The 20,375-nt window shown below is 38.3% G+C and overlaps 1 protein-coding gene across 2 annotated transcripts in view; it reads left to right on the forward strand.

Moving 5' to 3' along the window:
* Window positions 1-20,375, forward strand: part of AGO3 (argonaute RISC catalytic component 3) — a 156,218-nt gene that overhangs the window by 101,334 nt on the left and 34,509 nt on the right. For both annotated transcript variants that reach the window (XM_036911923.2, XM_036911924.2), the window contains exons 13-14: window positions 17-176; window positions 1,706-1,796. In XM_036911923.2, the coding sequence (XP_036767818.1) occupies window positions 17-176; window positions 1,706-1,796 (251 nt within the window). The remainder of the gene's footprint in view (window positions 1-16; window positions 177-1,705; window positions 1,797-20,375) is intronic.

Consider the following 20,375-nt stretch of genomic DNA (forward strand, 5'->3'; position numbering starts at 1 on the left):
TGTATTTGCTCCATAGCGGAGGTGAAACGTGTAGGAGATACACTTTTGGGTATGGCTACACAGTGTGTTCAAGTCAAGAATGTAATAAAAACATCCCCTCAAACTCTCTCAAACCTGTGCCTAAAGATAAATGTTAAACTCGGAGGGATCAATAATATTCTTGTACCTCATCAAAGGTAAGATAAGCTAATCACTTAAGAAAATGTCCATTATTTTTTCATATCTTAATTTTTCTGTATACTGCCATACTTGAGATCTGTGTAAGAGATAGCTTTGGTGATTCATGCCATAGATGTTTTGGCAAAAAATTAAGCGTTTGGATTGTCAAGATTAAGAGATTCCCTTAGCCATTAAGGCCATGTTAGGAAATATAGATCTTATTTTATGCAAAAAGGAAAGCCTGTGAAGGAAAGAGGAACGATCTGATTTGCATTTTAAAAATACCGTGATACTGCAGGTCCATCACTGGGAAAGTTGTGAATTTAATTTTTGTACTTCCAGTCTCTGGAATATTTCATGGCTGTACAAAAAAGAGAAAGAACTATATATCCTGAAAGATTGTCCATGATATATTACTAGGCAAAATATAAGTAGATTATATGATATATGGTATATAATGTAATCCATTTCTTAGAAATGAAAAAGAATCAATCAAAAAAAAAGAGATTCCCTTATAAGATCCTCTTGCTTAGCTGAAAAGTATCAAAAACTTTATTTCTCACTGGAGAACCCATCATGAGGCTACACACTCACCTGGAAAGTGAGGGAAGAAAGGAGGGTCTCGGGGCGTTTGTCAGTTAAGTAAATTAGTTAAGTAAGCCACATCAGCCTCTGCTGCAGTCACGGGGACAACAGATGTTACTGTTAGAATGCCATCATTTCTATGAGCTCTTAGGAAGTATGAGAATGGTAATCTACAAACAGGTGCTAGGCAAGAGGCATTACTTGGATAATGGAACAACAAGTTTCCTTTTAATAGGTGAAGCAACTAAAGCTTTTACAAATTCATCATCTTGACCAGTATGCACCACAAATCATATGTGTTTCATAAAAAAGCTCTTTTTTTCCCTGTTTTTCCATGCTGCCTCTACTCCCTGTTCCTATTAAATATGAGATGAAATTCATAAACAAAATGAATATAGAATTTTATCAAGTCCAAGAACTAAGAAATAACCAATTGAAAAAGGATATAGTTTTAAAAATAAAATGAACTACTAGCTACTTTAAGACTGTTAGATATATGTTACTCAAATTTATACTTTTGATCAGGAGAAGGGGAATAGTAGACTCCCATAATCCCTCCTAGTGTTAAATTTAGTGACTCTTTTTCTCTTTAAGAGATTACATAAACTTAAAATGTAAGTAGATCAAAGAAAGATTGATACAGATTGGTGGATTAATATGAGGAAGTTTACCATTTTATGCCTATTAGAAAAACATTAACAGCAGTTGCCTTTTGCAACCAACAGCACCACTGCTTAGGGCAGAAAACTGCTCTGAGTAAGACATTGGATAGACCCATTGGGACAGCTTTTCATTCATGAATTAAGAGAATAAAGCTGTCAGTAGTTCAGGCCTATGCTGCTGTCATATAGGACCTCCCCTGTGCTGTGTCTACAGCTTGCAATTGTGTTGCAGTAGTATGAAACAGATAAATGGATAATGAAAAAAATGAATTATCTAACTCTTAAAAAATGTGTTTAAGACCTTCTGTGTTCCAGCAACCAGTGATCTTTTTGGGAGCAGATGTCACTCACCCACCAGCTGGTGATGGGAAGAAACCTTCTATTGCTGCTGTAAGTGTTACTAATCAGGTTTATGTAAAAATTAGATGAAGATCAACATTTTGGCTCAGCATTAAAATTTTAACACTAAATTAATTTTAACATTAAAATTCAACTTCTTCACTTTCTTTGAAATCTCACTCTGTAGCCAACTCAAATCTTCTTTGGAATTTTGAAAGGCATGCTCATTCTCTGGTTTGGGGCTTCAAGTTCCATATATACATATTAAATCAAGTTTATTAATTATATTACTCATATCTTCTGTTTCCTACTTTAATTTGTCTTTTGATTTCTCCATGATTGTGTATTTTCAGTTACTTCTTGTAATTCAATATTCAGTTACTTTTATTATAATTCAGTAAAAATAGTTTATGTATTTTAGTTGTGTCTTTGTTACTAAAAGATGCATTATATATAAGCTTGGTGGGTTGCATTTCTTTCAATATAAAATAATTTTTGTTTTTGTCCAATTTAATACTTTGCACCTCGATTCTTTATTTTGATATTGCCATTCCTACTTTTAATATCTGCCTGTTTTATTTGTAACCTTTTGGTGCCAGTTCCTTTAAATGTATTTCTCATAGACTTCAGAAAACCAGATAATGTTTACCTAACTTGAAAACTGCTTGATTTTAACAAGTGCCAACGTTTTTAAAATGTCAACATAGTTTAGGCATATTTGAATAATTTCAGAAATTAAACTGTAGGACATTTTTGTATCTTTTCTATCATCCATTAAAATAACCTGAAGTCTTAACAATCTAATAAATCTTATTTATCTTTGAAAATGATAGTTATATTAAATTTTTCACTTATGATTCCAAAATTGATTTCACTAGTGAAGAAAACTGAACTTTATCTGTTAATAATATTAGTTACATTGCTTTGTAGTCTTATAATTACACATGAATTGTGTCCTAGAGGTAATACTGAGCCATCTCTGATATTCATAAAAATGTTCTTATAGAAAATAAAATGATTTAAAACAAATTCAAAAGACTTATTTTGGATTTGCTATTTGAGGGTCATTTTTCCAAGAAAGTTTAAGCATATTTATTTCTTTTAAACTTCTGGGTAGTCATATCCTTTTCTACTAAATCCATTTCTACCAAATATTTACTCTCTTATATGATTATCAGAGGTCTTATAAATAGAATTTATTGATTCTTTTTGCTATATGGCTCTATTCCTAAGAATTTAAAAGACCAGTATGAGAAACAAATGTAGTAATAAATGACATATAGTATAATAGACATTGCCTTGCTAGAAATGTAAATTAAATTTTATACTGGAAAGACCTGGTATGTTTGGACAATATTGAGAAATGCAGGGAATTGGAATGTAGGATAGCAGGTTGTGAGGCTCATAAGCTCTGGTGAGGCCTTTTTGTGCCATCATGTGAGGTGTGAATTTATTTTTTAGTAGTGAGATAACATTCAGGGAGAGAAATGGTCAGAGTTTTTAAATTTGTATTTGTATGTTTGTTAGTTTTTTTATATATAGAAGATAAAGAAAAAGCAGATACAACCCTGTGTACATAATAAGTAGACAACTTCTAGCTCATTTTTTAAAACACTCTTCATTATTTCCAACTCTGACCTAAGACAAAAGAGAAATGTAAGGATTTTCCATATTTTAGTTTCAAGTAAGGCATTTAAATTACTGGCAGAAAGTTAGATACCCTTTTGAAGTACTGTTTTTATTTATTTTTAAACTGAGGTATAATTGACATATTTATTTCAAGTATACCACAAAGTGACTCAATATTTGTATATATTGTAAAATAATCACCATAATAAGTCTGGTTAACATCTGCCACCACAATAGTTATACATTTTTTTTTCTTGTAATGGGAACTTGTAAGATTTATTCTCTTAGCAAACTTGCACCTATGCAATATGGTATTATTGTCTGTAGTCAACATGTTGTACATTACATCTTCATGACTTATTTATTTTATAACTGAAAGGTTGTACATTTTGACCCCTTTCACTTACACCCACCCCCTGCCTCTGGCAACCACAAACCTGTTCGCTATACCTATGAGCTCAGTTGTTTTCGTGTGTTTTGTTTTGTTTTGTATTTAGATTCCACACATAAGTGAGATGGAACAGTATTTGTCTTTCTGTATCTGACTTATTTCACTTAGCATAATGCCTCACTGTCCATCCATGTTGTCACAAATGGCAAGATTTCATTCATTTTTATGGCTGAATAGTATTCCGTTTTGTATATATGCCACATTTTCTTTATCCATTCATCCACTGATAGACATTTAGGTTGTTTCCGTGTCTTGTCTTCTGTAAATAATGCTTCAGTGAGCATGCAGAGTTCCATTTTTGAAACATGACTTTGGTGTAAATACCCTGGAAAAAAGAGAAGCTGGAGGCAGAGTGACCAGCTGGTTCTCAGCCTAGGCTCTGGTCACAATGATGTGTAGACTTTTTTTAAGTTCAGGTTTCATGGATCATGCTTCAGTAGGTCTGTGACTGACTATAGTCAAGGTGAGTTTGTAAGTCCATGCTTCAAGGTTCCCTCTGCTCCAAACACAACAAACAGGTTACAGAAAGACAAAATTAAGATAGCTATGACTGTCAAAACCAAGATTAACTTCTTTAAGCAAATGACAAGATACAAAACTCAAATAAAATGCAGTAAGATTGACTATGGTTTGAAGCCTTCCAGTCTAGGACATTTGCAGTAAGAGAGAAGTTCTTTTAAAATTTGAAATGAAGCAATTCTAAGATGATGCCAAAGTCAAATATGGCTTCTGGGGTGGTTAAAGTATTAAAAGGTATAAAGAGAAATTAAAGGGTTCCAATGGGCCCTCTTTTTTTACTTATCTCCTTTCTCTTACTTTTTTTTTTTGAAACCTTTTTTTATTAAAGTATACTTGATAGACAATATTATATAGTTTTCAACTATACAAGACAGTTATTCAACAGTTACACACATTATTAAATCCTTACCCCAAAATAGTGCAGTTACTATCTGCCAACATAGAAAAACATTACAGAACCATTGACTGTATTTTCTGTGGAGCACTTTGTCCCCATGACCAACTTGTATTATGATTAAGATTTTGTGCCTCTTTTTATCCGCCTCACCCATCTCACCCATCCCAAACCCTCCACCATGGATACCTCTAGTCACCTCTCAGTATCTATGAGTCTACTACTATTTTATTCATATTGTTTTGCTTTGTTTGTAGATTCCATATATAAGTGAAATCCTCCGGCATTTGCCTTTCTCAGCCTGGCTTATTTCACTTAGCATTAAAACCCTCTAGATCCATCCATATTGTCACAAATGGCAGGATTTCTTTCTTTTTATGGCTGAATAATATTCCATTGTGTATATGTACCACTTCTTCTTTATCCATTCATCTATTGATGGATACTTTGGTTGCTTCCATTACTTGTCTATTGTAAATAATATGGCAGTAAACATACAGGTCCATATATCTTTTTGGATTAGGGGTTTTTTTTTCTTTAGGTAAACTCCTAGAAGTAGAGTTACTGGTTCATATGGTATTTCTATTTTTAGTTTTTTGAGGAACCTCCATACTGCTTTCCATGGTGGCTGCACCAATTTACATTCTCACTAACAGGGTAGAAGGTTCCATTTTCTCCACGTCGTTGCAAACACTTGTAATTTTTTTTTTTGTCTTTTGGATAATGGCCATTCTAACTGGTATGAGGTGATATTTCATTGTGGTTTTGATTTGCATTTCTCTGATATTTAGCAATGTGGAGCATCTTTTCATGTACCTATTGGCCATCTGTATTTCTTCATTGGAAAAATGTCTGTTCAAGTCCTCTGCCCATTTCTTAATAGGGTTATGTGTTTTTTTGCTGTTGAGCCATATATGTCCTTTTTAATTTTTATTAAGGTATGATTGATATACACTCTTATGAAGGATTCACTTGAAAAAACAATGTGGTTAACTTCTTGGAATATACCCAAAGAATACAACTTCTCAGATTCAAAAAGACATATGCACCCCTATGTTCATCGCAGCACTTTTTACAATAGCCAAGATATGGAAGCAACCTAAGTGTCCATCTGCAGATGAAGGGATAAAGAAGATGTGGTACATATATACAATGGAATACTATTTATCCTTAAGAAAGAAACAAATCCGACCATTTGCAACAACATGGATGGAGCTGGAGGACATTATGGTCAGTGAAATAAGCCAGGCAGAGAAAGACAAATGCCAAATGATTTCCCTCATTTGTGGAGCAGAACAATGAAGCAAAACTGAAGGAACCAAATGGCAGCAGACTCAGAGACTCCAGGAATGAACTAGTGGTTACCAAAGGGGAGGGGTGTGGGAGGGCGGGTGGTGAGGGAGGGAGAAGGGGACTGAGGGGTATTATGTTTGGTACACATGGTGTGGGGGATCACGGGGAGAACAGTGTATCACAGAGAAGGGATAGTGGATCTCTGGCAACTTGCTGCACTGATGGACAGTGACTGCATTGGGGTATGGGTGGGGACTTGGTTATATGGGTAAATGTAGTAACCAAATTGTTTTTTCATGTGAAACCTTCATAAGAGTGTATATCAATCATACCTTAATAAAAAAATTTTTTAAAAGAAAAAAGTAAAAGCAATGTGGTTACTACATTTATCCATATGAAGAAGTCCCAACCCATACCCCAATGCAGTCACTGTCCATCAATGCAGCAAGATGCCACAGATTCACTATATGCCTTCTGTGTGCTACACTGTTCTCCCTGTGATCCCCCACACCATGCCTACTAAACATAATACCCCTCAATCCCCTTCTCCCTCCCTCCCAACCCACCCTCCCACACACCTTCCCCCTTTGGTAACCACCAGTTCATTCTTGGAGTCTCTCAGTCTGCTGCCATTTTGTTCCTTCAGTTTTGCTTCATTGTTATACTTCACAAATGAGGGAAATCATTTGGCATTTGTCTTTCTCTGTCTGGAGTATTTCACTGAGCATAAAGTCCTCCAGCTCCATCCATGTTGTTGCAAATGGTAGGATTTGTTTCTTTCTTACCGATAAATAGAATTCCATTGTGTAGAGGGGCGGAAGATGTCGGGGTGAGTAGAGCAGCGGAAATCTCCTCCCAAAACCACATATATCTATGAAAATATAACAAAGACAACCCTTCCTAGAATAAAGACCAGAGGACATAGGACAATATCCAGACCACATTCGCACCTGAGAGAACCCAGCGTCTCGCGAAGGGGGTAAGATACAAGCCCCGGCCAGGCGGGAGCCGAGCGCCCCTCCCCCCAGCTCCCGGCGGGAGAAGAGCAGGCAAAGCGGGAGGGAGACAGAGCACAGGACTGCCGAACACCCAGCCCCCGCCATCCGGGCCAGAGTGCAGACACAGTACGTGCCCAGGGGGCCCTGGATGCTAGGGAAACAGGGCAGCAAGAACAGTGAGCGGGCACCGGAGGCCGGGTGTTGGAGGACATAAGAAAAGCACGTGACCATTTTTTTTTTTTTTTGCTGTTTTGTTTTGGCGAGCGCTTTTTGGAAGTCTTAAAGGGATAGGGCCCTCAATACTAGGGAAACAGGGCAGCAAGACCGGTGAGCAGATGCCTGAGGCTGGCGCCAGAGAATAAAGAAAAACGAGCGGCCACTTTTTTTTGTGTGTGTGTGGTCATTGTTTTGTTTTGGCGGGTGCTTTTTGGAAGTCTTAAAGGGGCAGGGTGGGACACTTAATCCAGAGGTAGGAAATCCGGGGATCTCTGGGCACCCTAACCCCTGGGCTGCAGGGAGCAGGGAGGCCCCTTACTGAGATAAATAGCCTCCAGGCCGCTCCTCCTCCAACGCTACTCCACCACTTTGGAGCAGAGGCCCGAACCAGGCCACACCCACAGCAACAGCGGAGATAAACTCCATAGCAGCCAGGCAGGAAGCAGAAACCCTGTTTGTGCGCAGCTGCCCAGCACAAGCCACTAGAGGTTACTGTTCTCCCAGGAGAGGAGGGCCACAAACCAACAAGAAGGGAAGTTCTTCCAGCCGTCACTCGTCCCAGCTCTCAAACTATTCCTATCACCATGAAAAGGCAAAGCTACAGGCAGACAAAGATCACAGAGACAACACCAGAGAAGGAGACAGACCTAACCAGTCTTCCTGACAAAGAATTCAAAATAAGAATCATAAACATGCTGACAGAGATGCAGAGAAATATGCAAGAGAAATGGGATGAAGTCCGGAGGGAGATCACAGATGCCAGAAAGGAGATCACAGAAATGAAACAAACTCTGGAAGGGTTTATAAGCAGAATGGATAGGATACAAGAGGCCATTGATGGAATTGAAACCAGAGAACAGGAACGCATAGAAGCTGACATAGAGAGAGATAAAAAGGATCTCCAGGAATGAAACAATGTTAAGAGAACTGTGTGACCAATCCAAAAGGAACAATATCCGTATTATAGGGGTTCCAGAAGAAGAAGAGAGAGGAAAAGAGATGGAAAGTATCTTAGAAGAAATAATTGCTGAAAACTTCCCCAAACTGGGGGAGGAAATAATTGAACAGACCACGGAAATACACAGAACCCCAACAGAAAGGATCCAAGGAGGACAACACCAAGACACATAATAATTAAAATGGCAAAGATCAAGGACAAAGAAAGAGTCTTAAAGGCAGCTAGAGAGAAAAAGGTCACATATAAAGGAAAACCCATCAGGCTAACATCAGACTTCTCGACAGAAACCCTACAGGCCAGAAGAGAATGGCATGATATATTTAATACAATGAAACAGAAGGGCCTTGAACCAAGGATACTGTATCCAGCACGACTATCATTCAAATATGACGGTGGGATTAAACAATTCCCAGACAAACAAAAGCTGAGGGAATTTGCTTCCCACAAACCACCTATACAGAACATCTTACAGGGACTGCTCTAGATGGGAGCACTCCTAGAAAGAGCACAGCACAAAACACCCAATATATGAAGAATCGAGGAGGAGGAATAAGAAGGGAGAGAAGAAAAGAATCTCCAGACAGTGTATATAACAGCTCAATAAGCGAGCTAAGTTAGGCAGTAAGATACTAAAGAGGCTAACCTTGAACCTTTGGTAACCACAAATTTAAAGCCTGCAATGGCAATAAGTACATATCTTTCAATAGTCACTCTAAATGTTAATGGGCTGAATGCACCAATCAAAAGACATAGAGTAATAGAATGGATAAAAAAGCAAGATCCATCTATATGCTGCTTACAAGAAACTCACCTCAAACCCAAAGACATGTACAGACTAAAAGTCAAGGGATGGAAAAACATATTTCAAGCAAACAACAGCAAGAAGAAAGCAGGGGTTGCAGTACTAATATCAGACAAAATAGACTGCAAAACAAAGAAAGTAACAAGAGATAAAGAAGGACACTACATAATGATAAAGGGCTCAGTCCAACAAGAGGATATAACCATTCTAAATATATATGCACCCAACACAGGAGCACCAGCATATGTGAAACAAATACTAACAGAACTAAAGGGGGAAATAGACTGCAATGCATTCATTCTAGGAGACTTCAACACACCACTCACCCCAAAGGATAGATCCACTGGGCAGAAAATAAGTAAGGACACGGAAGCACTGAACAACACAGTAGAGCAGATGGACCTAATAGACATCTATAGAACTCTACATCCAAAAGCAACAGGATATACCTTCTTCTCAAGTGCACATGGAACATTCTCCAGAATAGACCACATACTAGGCCACAAAAAGAGCCTCAGAAAATTCCAAAAGATTGAAATCCTACCAACCAACTTTTCAGACCACAAAGGCATAAAACTAGAAATAAACTGTACAAATAAAGCAAAGAGGCTCACAAACACATGGAGGCTTAACAACACGCTCCTAAATAATCAATGGATCAATGACCAAATCAAAATGGAGACCCAGCAATATATGGAAACAAATGACAACAACAACACTAAGCCCCAACTTCTGTGGGACGCAGCAAAAGCAGTCTTAAGAGGAAAGTATATAGCAATCCAAGCATATTTAAAAAAGGAAGAACAATCCCAAATGAATGATCTAATGTCACAATTATCGAAATTGGAAAAAGAAGAACAAATGAGGCCTAAGGTCAGCAGAAGGAGGGACATAATAAAGATCAGAGAAGAAATAAATAAAATTGAGAAGAATAAAACAATAGCAAAAATCAATGAAACCAAGATGCTAACAAGCTGGGAAACCCAGGAGAAATGGACAACTTCCTAGAAAAATACAACCTTCCACGATTGACCCAGAAAGAAACAGAAAATCTAAACAGACCAATTACCAGCAACGAAATTGAAGCGGTAATCAAAAAACTACCAAAGAACAAAACCCCCGGGCCAGATGGATTTACCTCAGAATTTTATCAGACATACAGGGAAGGCATAATACCCATTCTCCTTAGAGTTTTCCAAAAAATAGAGGAGGGGGGGATACTCCCAAACTCATTCTATGAAGCTAACATCACCCTAATACCAAAACCAGGCAAAGACCCCACCAAAAAAGAAAAGTACAGACCAATATCCCTGATGAACGTAGATGCAAAAATACTCAACAAAATATTAGCAAACCGAATTCAAAAATACATCAAAAGGGGATCATACACCATGACCAAGTGGGATTCATCCCAGGGATGCAAGGATGGTACAACATTCGAAAGTCCATCAACATCATCCACCACATCAACAAAACGAAAGACAAAAACCACATGATCATCTCCATAGATGCTGAAAAAGCATTTGACAAAGTTCAACATCCATTCATGATAAAAACTCTCAGCAAAATGGGAATAGAGGGCAAGTACCTCAACATAATAAAGGCCATCTATGATAAACCCACAGCCAACATTATATTGAACAGCGAGAAGCTGAAAGCATTTCCTCTGAGATCGGGAACTAGACAGGGATGTCCACTCTCTCCACTGTTATTTAACATAGTACTGGAGGTCCTAGCCACGGCAATCAGACAAAACAAAGAAATACAAGGAATCCAGATTGGTAAAGAAGAAGTTAAACTGTCACTATTTGCAGATGACATGATACTGTACATAAAAAACCCTAAAGACTCCACCCCAAAACTACTAGAACTGATATCGGAATACAGCAAAGTTGCAGGATACAAAATCAACACACAGAAATCTGTGGCTTTCCTATACAGTAACAATGAACCAACAGAAAGAGAAATCAGGAAAACAACTCCATTCACAATTGCATCAAAAAAAATAAAATACCTAGGAATAAACCTAACCAAGGAAGTGAAAGACTTATACTCTGAAAACTACAAGTCACTCTTAAGAGAAATTAAAGGGGACACTAACAGATGGAAACTCATCCCATGCTCGTGGCTAGGAAGAATTAATATCATCAAAATGGCCATCCTGCCCAAAGCAATATACAGATTTGATGCAATCCCTATGAAACTACCAGCAACATTCTTCAATGAACTGGAACAAATAATTCAAAAATTCATATGGAAGCACCAAAGACCCCGAATAGCCAAAGCAATCCTGAGAAAGAAGAATAAAGTAGGGGGGATCTCACTCCCCAACTTCAAGCTCTACTATAAAGCCATAGTAATCAAGACAATTTGGTACTGGCACAAGAGCAGAGCCACAGACCAATGGAACAGACTAGACAATCCAGACATTAACCCAGACATATATGGTCAATTAATATTTGATAAAGGAGCCATGGACATACAATGGCGAAATGACAGTCTCTTCAACAGATGGTGCTGGCAAAACTGGACAGCTACATATAGGAGAATGAAACTGGACCATTGTCTATCCCCATATACAAAAGTAAACTCAAAATGGATCAAAGACCTGAATGTAAGTCATGAAACCATTAAACTCCTGGAAGAAAACATAGGCAAAAACCTCTTAGACATAAACATGAGTGACCTCTTCTTGAACATATCTCCCCGGGCAAGGAAAACAACAGCAAAAATGAATAAGTGGGACTATACTAAGCTGAAAAGCTTCTGTACAGCAAAAGACACCATCAATAGAACAAAAAGGAACCCTACAGTATGGGAGAATATATTTGAAAATGACACATCCGATAAAGGCTTGACGTCCAGAATATATAAAGAGCTCACACACCTCAACAAACAAAAAACAAATAACCCAATTAAAAAATGGGCAGAGGAACTGAACAGACAGTTCTCCAAAAAAGAAATACAGATGGCCAACAGACACATGAAAAGATGCTCCACATCGCTAATTATCAGAGAAATGCAAATTAAAACTACAATGAGGTATCACCTCACAACAGTAAGGATGGCTGCCATCCAAAAGACAGAGAACAACAAATGTTGGCGAGGCTGTGGAGAAAGGGGAACCCTCCTACACTGCTGGTGGGAATGTAAGTTAGTTCAACCATTGTGGAAAGCAGTATGGAGGTACATCAAAATGCTCAAAACAGACCTACCATTTGACCCAGGAATTGCACTCCTAGGAATTTACCCTAAGAATGCAGCAGTCAAGTATGAGAAAGATCAGTGCACCCCTCTGTTTATCGCAGCACTATTTACAATAGCCAAGAATTGGAAGCAACCTAAATGTCCATCGATAGATGAATGGATAAAGAAGATGTGGTACATATACACAATGGAATACTACTCAGCCATAAGAAAAGGGCAAATCCAACCATTTGCAGCAACATGGATGGAGCTGGAGGGTATTATGCTCAGTGAAACAAGCCAAGCAGAGAAAGAGAAATACCAAATGATTTCACTTATCTGTGGAATATAAGAACAAAGGAAAAACTGAAGGAACAAAACAGCAGCAGAATCACAGAACTCAAGAATGGACTAACAGGTACCAAAGGGAAAGGGACTGGGGAGGATGGGTGGGTAGGGAGGGATAAGAGGGGAGGAGAAGTAGGGGGGTATTAAGTTTAGCATGCATGGGGGGCTAGGAGAAAAGGGAGGGCTGTACAACACAGAGAAGGCAAGTAGTGATTCTACAACATTTTGCTATGCTGATGGACAGTGACTGTAAAGAGGTTTATAGGGAGGACCTGGTATAGGGGAGAGCCTAGTAAACATAATATTCGTCATGTAAGTGTAGATTAGTGATACCAAAAAAAAAAATGGGCAGTTCCTGTGTGGTAACCTCCAATGTGTTCTACACAAGAGTATAAAGGGCATATAAAAGTGTAGGCAAAGGGTCTGTTTGTGTTTATACAGAGGATCAAAGCCTAATTTGGCTACCCCGAAAATGAACTAAGACACGATATGAAAAAGAACTTCCAACATCAGCACTCTCGGGAAGACTCATGCCAGAAGATGATCATCAAAAAACCCCAACAAAGATCCACGCACTGCTACATCTGTAGATGCACTCATCCCACCAGCTCCTGGACTTGCCATGTGAATGAGGAAGGAGATATCTAAGCTGGCCTGTGCATACAGTAAAACAACAAATTTGACTGGATCTATACTGTTGGAACTCAATCAAGAATTAGGAGAAGTGCAAATTGTAGCGCTCCAAAATCTTACAACTACAGACTATTTACTGTTAAAAGAACATAAGGGATGTGAACATTCCCCAGGAATGGGTTGTTTTAATTTGTCTGATTTCTCTCAGACTGTTCAAGTTCAGTTGGACAATATCCACCATATCATAGATAAGTTTTCACAAATGCCCAAGGTGCCTAACTGGTTTTCTTGGTTTCACTGGAGATGGCTGGTAATTACAGGTATGCTTTGGTTATGTACCTATACTCCTATTATGTTAATGTGTGTGCGCAATTTAAGTAGTAGCTTAAAACCTATACATGCTGAAGTTACTCTACAAGAAGATATGTCAAAGAAATAATCAATCTTCCCAGGTTTTCTGCCACCTGCTACTTCTATAGCTTTTCTTCTTCCTTCCTAATTATAACCCTTAAATAGAATTCGTGCCTCATATCAAATTTACCGAGTATCATAATTCTTCCAAGTGGTAAAGATACCTCAAGACAAATGCTGGGCATAGAAGCTACAGGGCATAAATATGCAAAGAAATAAAAAGCTAACCATTTCAAACAATAAGGCTTCTCTCTCACTTACCAACTTTACATTTCCCTGTATGGCCCCAGAAGATGACTGGTTAGCCAGAGATGGGTAAGATTCCTCAAGGGAGGAACAACCTAAGACAGGCACAGTCGCAGGGGGGTCATCAGGTGAGAAATTGGGGATCAACAGAGGTGAGGCTTCGAACCTCACCCCCCCTGTTCTGAGAGAAATCTTCTGCATACGTGGATGTTTTATTGTCCTTGTCTAGCTTGGATTAACACATAGTCTACAGGCACACACCTGATCATCTACATTTGCTCTCTTACAACACTAAACTATGTTTTCTACCTTTATCTTGTATCTACCTACCACTTCAGCATTTTATTAAAAATAATAATAATAAAGAGAGGAAAAAAAAAGAATTCCATTGTGTATATGAACTACATCATCTTTATCCATTCATCTACTGATTGACACTTAGGTTACTTCCATATCTTGGCTATTGTAAAAAGCACTGCCATAAACACAAGGGTGCATATGTCTTTTGAATCTGAGAAGCTGTTTTCTTTGGGTAAATTCCAAGGAGTGGGATTCCCAGGTCAAATGGTATTTCTATTTTGAGTTTTTTGAGGAACCTCCATATTGCTTTCCACAATGGTTGAACTAGCTTACATTCCCACCAGCAGTGTAGAAGGGTTCCCCTGTCTCCGCATCCTCATGAGCATTTGTTGTTCTTAGTCTTTTCGATGCTGGCCATCCTTACTGGTGTGAGGTGATATCTTATTGTGGTTTTAATTTGCATTTCCCTGATGATTAGTGATGTGTAGTATCTTTTCATGTGTCTGTTGGCCATCTGAATTTCTCTTTCGAGAACTGTCTCTTCATATCCTCTGCCCATTTGTTAATTGGATTATTTGCTTTTTGTATGTTGAGGCATATAAGTTCTTTATATATTTTGGATGTTAACTGCTTGTCGGATATGTCATTTACAAATATATTCTCCCATACTGTAGGATGCCTTTTAGTTCTGTTGATGGTGTCCTTTGTGGTACAGAAACTTTTTAGCTTGATGTAGTCCCATGTGTTCATTTTTGCTTTTGTTTTGCTTTCTTGAAGAGATTCGTTCAGGAAGAAGTTGCTCATGCTTATATTCAGGAAATGTTTGCCTATGTTGCCTTCTAAGAGTTTTATGGTTTCATGACTTACATTCAAGTCTTTAATCCATTTCCAGTTTTCTTTTGTGTACGGGGTTAACCAATAATCCAGTTTCATTCTCTTGCATGTAGCTGTCCAGTTTTGCCAACACCAGCTATTGAAGAGGCTGTTATTTTCCCATTGTATGTCCATGGCTCCTTTATCATATATTAATTGACCATATATGGTTGGGTTTATATCAGGGCTCTCTAGTCTGTTCCATTGGTCTATGGGTCTGTTCTTGTGCCAGTACCAAATTGTCTTGATTACTGTGGCTTTGTAGTAGAGCTTGAAGTTGGGGAGCGTAATTCCCCCAGCTTTATGCTTCCTTCTCAGAATTGCCTTGGCTATTCGAGGTCTTTTATGGTTCCATATGAATTTTAGAACAATTTTCTCTAGTTCATTGAAGAATGCTGTTGGTATTTTGATAGGAATTGCATTGAATCTGTAGATTGCTTTAGGCAGGATAGCCATTTTAAAAATATTAATTCTTCCTATCCATGAGCATGGAATGTGTTTCCATTTATTGGTATCTTCTTTAATTTTTCTCATGAGTGTCTTATAGTTTTGTGAGTATAGGTCTTTCACTTCCTTGGTTAGGTTTATTCCTAGGTATTTTATTCTTTTTGATGCAATTATGAATTTTCCTGATTTCTCTCTCTGCTAGTTCATGGTTAGTGTATAGGAATGCCACAGATTTCTGTGTATTAATTTTCTATCCTGCAACTTTGCTGAATTCAGATATTAGATATAATAGTTTTGGAGTGGATTCTTTAGGGTTTTTTATGTACAATATCATGTCATCTGCAAACAGAGACAGTTTAACTTCTTCTTTGCGAATCTGGATGCCTTTTATTTCTTTGTGTTGTCTGATTGCTACGGGTAGGACCTCCAGTACTATGTTGAATAGAAGTGGGGATAGTGAGCATCTTTGTCTAGTTCCCGATCATAAAGGAAAAGCTTTCAGCTTCTCACTGTTAAGAATGATGTTGGCTATTTGTTTGTCATATATGGACTTTATTATGTTGAGGTACTTGCCCTCTATACCCATTTTGTTGAGTTTTTGTCATGAATGGATGTTGAATTTTGTCAAATGCTTTTTCAGCATCTATGGAGGTGATCATGTGGTTTTTGTCCTTCTTTTTGGTTGATGTAGTGGATGATGTTGATGGATTTTTGAATGTTGTACCATCCTTGCATCCCTGGGATGAATCCCACTTGATCATGATGGATGATCTTTTTGATGTATTTTTGAATTCGGTTTGCTAATATTTTGTTGAGTATTTTTGCATCTATGTTCATCAGGGATATTGGTCTGTAATTTTCTTTTTTTGTGGTGTCTTTGCCTGGTTTTGGTATTAGAGTGATGCTGGCCTCATAGAATGAATTTGGGAGTATTCCCTCTTCTTCTACTCATTGGAAAACTTTAAGGAGGATGGGTATTAGGTCTTCACTAAATGTTTGATAAAATTCAGCAGTGAAGCCATCTGTTCCAGGTGTTTTGTTCTTAGGTAGTTTTTTGATTACCAGTTCGATTTCGTTGCTGGTAATTGGTCTGTTCAGATTTTCTGTTTCTTCCTTGGTCAGCCATGGAAGGTTGTATTTTCTAGAAAGTTGTCCATTTCTTCTAGGTTATCTAGATTGTTAGCATATAATTTTTCATAGTATTCTATCATAATTCTTTGTGTTTCTGTAGTGTCATCGTGATTTTTTCCTTTCTCATTTCTGATTCTGTTTATGTGTGTAGACTCTCTTTTTTTCTTGATAAGTCTGGCTAGGGGTTTATCTATTTTGTTTGATATCTTGAAGAGCCAGCTCTTGCTTTCATTGATTCTTTCTATTGTTTCATTCTTCTCGATTTTATTTATTTCTGCTCTAATCTTTATTATGTCCCTCCTTCTCCTGACTTTGGGCCTCATTTGTTCTTCTTTTTTTAGTTTCATTATTGTGAGTTTGGACTGCTTCTATGGGATTGTTTTTCTTTACTGAGGTAGGCCTTTATTGCAATATACTTTCCTCTTAGCATGGCTTTGGCTGCGTCCCACAGATTTTGCAGTCTTGAATTATTGTTGTCATTTGTCTCCATATATTGCTTGATCTCTGTTTTTATGTGATCATTGATTCATTCATTATTTAGGTGCATGTTGTGATGCCTCCATGTGTTTGTGGGATTTTTTGTTTTCTTTGTGTAATTTATTTCTAGTTTCATACCTTCGTGGTCTGTGAAACTGGATGGTACAATTTCAGTCTTTTTAAATTTACTGAGGCTCCTTTTGTGGCCTTGTATATAATCTGTTCTTGAAAATGTCCCATGTGCACTTGAGAAGAATGTGTATTCTGCTGCTTTTGGGTGTAGAGTTCTGTAGATGTCTGTTAGGTCCATCTGTTCTAATGTGTTGTTCAGTGCCTCTGTGTCCTTACTTATTTTTTGTGTGGTTGATCTGTCCTTCAGAGTGGAGTGTTGAAGTCTCCTAGAATGAATGCATTGCATTCTATTTCCCCTTTTAATTCAGTTAGTATTTGTTTCACATACGTAGGTGCTCCTGTGTTGGGAGCATAGCTATTTATAATGGGTATATCTTCTTGTTGGATTGACCCTTTTATCATTATGTAATGTCCTTCTTTGTCTTTTGTGACTTTCTTTGTTTTGAAATCTATTTTTTCTGATAGAAGTACTGCAACTCCTGCTTTTTTCTCCTTATTAGTTGCATGAAATATTTTTTTCCATTCCTTCACTTTTAGTCTGTGTATGTCTTTGGGTTTAAAGTGAGTCTCTCGTTGACAGCATATAGACAGGTCTTGTTTTTTTATCCATTTAGTGACTCTGTGTCTTTTGATTGGTGCATTCAGTCAATTTTCATTTAGGGTGATTATCGATAGGTATGTACTTTTTGCCATTGCAGACTTTAGATTGGTTCTTACCAAAAGGTTCAGAGTTAAGTACCTTACTATCTAAGAGTCTAACTTTACTCACTTAATATGCTATTACCAACACAATCTAAAGGTTCTTTTCTTTTTCTCCTCCTTTTTCTTCCTCCTCCATTCTTTATATATTAGGTATCATATTCTGTACTCTTTGTCTATCCCTTGATTGACTTTGGGGATACTTAATTTAATTTTGCTTTTGCTTTGTAACTAGCTGTTCTCCTTTCTTTACTGTGGTTTTATTACCTCTGTTGACAGCTATTAAACCTTAGGAACACTTCCATCAATAGCAGTCCCTCCAAAATAGACTGTAGAGATGATTTTTAGAAGGTAAATTCTATGAGCTTTTGCTTATGTAGAAATTGTTTAATCCCTCCTTCAAATTTAAATGATAATCTTGCCAGATAAAGTACTCTTGATTCCAGGCCCTTCTGCTTCATTGCATTAAATATAGCATGCCTCTCCATTCTGACTTGTAAGATCTCTGCTGAGAAGTCTGATGATAGCCTGATGGGCTTTCCTTTGTATGTCATCTTATTTCTCTCTCTGGCTGCTTTTAGTAGTCTGTCCTCATCCTGGATCTTTGCCATTTTAATTACTATATGTCTTGGTGTTGTCTTCCTTGGGTCCCTTGTGTTGGGAGGTCTGTGGATCTTCATGGCCTGAGAGACTGTCTCCTTCCCTAGATTGGGGAAATTTTCAGCAATTACCTCCTCAAAAACACTTTCTATCCCTTTCTCTCTCTTCTTCTTCTTCTGGTGCCCATATAATAGGAATATTGTTCCATTTGGATTGGTCACACAGTTCTCTCAATATTCTTTCATTCTTAGAGATCCTTTTTTTCTCTCTGTGCCTCAGCTTCTTTGTATTCCTCTTCTCTAGTTTCTATTTCATTTATCGTCACCTCCGCCATACCCAATCTGCTTTTAATACCCTCTACTGTGCTCTTCAACAATTGGATCTCCGACCGGAATTCATTCCTGAGTTCTTGAATATCTTTCCGTACCTCCATTAGCATGTTAATGATTTTTATTTTGAACTCCCTTTCAGGAAGAGTCATGAGGCCCATGTCATCTTTCTCGGGGGTTATATTAATTTTACTCTGAACCAGGTTCCTTTGGCATTTCATATTTGTATATGGCACCCTCTAGTGTCCAAAAGCTCTACTCTCGAGCTGCTCAGCCCCTGAAGCAATGTCGGGGGTCGCAGTTGAGTGGTATTGGTTCCTGGGTGGAGAAAAGAACTGTTTTCTGCTTCCTGGCCATATGCCTGTCTCCACTGCCTGAACCAGTGGACTGAGCACATAGGTATAAGCCTCTGTGCTTTGTGTTTGTAGTTCCTGTAGACAGATCTCCCCTCTGGCTTGCCTAATGCCAGGGTAGGGTTTCCCAGTTTGCGAGCCAGTTGGGGCTGGCTGGGAAAAAGGCGCAGTAGGCTGCCTATTATGGAGGGGGTCCTTGGAGCTGTGTAGCCAGCCATGGAGCTGGAGCACCTGGAAATCGTGAAAGCTCCCAACCTGTTGGGCAGAGTGCACCCAGACAGTTTTGTCTACCGGTCCTTTCTCCTGAGCAGTAAGCTCTGTGCAATCCTTGCCCCTTTAGCAGCCCTCTTACTTCGGGCTTCCTTGTTAGGAAGTCTCTCAGACCACCTGCCTTTCTTTTGTTCCAGAACATCTGGATATGGATCCCTGCTTTCCACAGTGACTGGAATCTCAGTCTCTCCAGGAATTCTGCCTGTCTTAGCTTTCCAATCCCCTCATCACGAGAGTATCATGAAAACACCATGAAATGTAGGTTTATGATCCCAGAGCAGATCTCCGGAGCTAGGTATTCAGCAGTCCCAGGCCTCCACTCCCTCCCCCTCCGTTTCTCTTCCTCAAGCCCATGAGCTGGGGTGGGGAAATGGTTTGGGTCCCACCGGGCCGCAGCTTTTGTACGTTACCTTGTTCCATGAGGTCTGCTCTTTTCTCCAGGTGTATGCAGTCTGGCGCAGTCCTCTTTCCTGTTGCTCTTTCAGGATTAGTTGTATTAATTATATTTTCATATTATATGTGGTTTTAAAAGGAAGCATCTGTCTCACCTCTCATGCCGCCATCTTTAATCCTCTCTCTCTGCCATATGAGTTCTTTGTATATTTTGGATGTATATAATTGGATAAATCATTTATAAATATATTCTCCCATACTGTAGGTTGTCTTTTTGTTTGGTTGATGGTATCCTTTGCTGTACAGAAGATTTTTAGATTGATGTAGTCCCACTTGTTCATTTTTGCTTTTTTCCCCTTGCCTCGGGAGATGTGTACAGAAAAAATTGCTCATACTTACGTTCAAGAGATTTTTACCTATGTTTTCTTCTAAGAGTTTTATGATTTCATCTCTTATATGTACGTCTTTAATCTATTCCAAGTTTACTTTTGCATATGGAGTTAGGCAAGAATCCAGTTTCATTCTCTTGCATGTAGCTGTCT

This window comes from Manis pentadactyla, chromosome 4, assembly GCF_030020395.1.
Source record: "Manis pentadactyla isolate mManPen7 chromosome 4, mManPen7.hap1, whole genome shotgun sequence".
In the NCBI taxonomy this organism is placed as follows: domain Eukaryota; kingdom Metazoa; phylum Chordata; class Mammalia; order Pholidota; family Manidae; genus Manis; species Manis pentadactyla.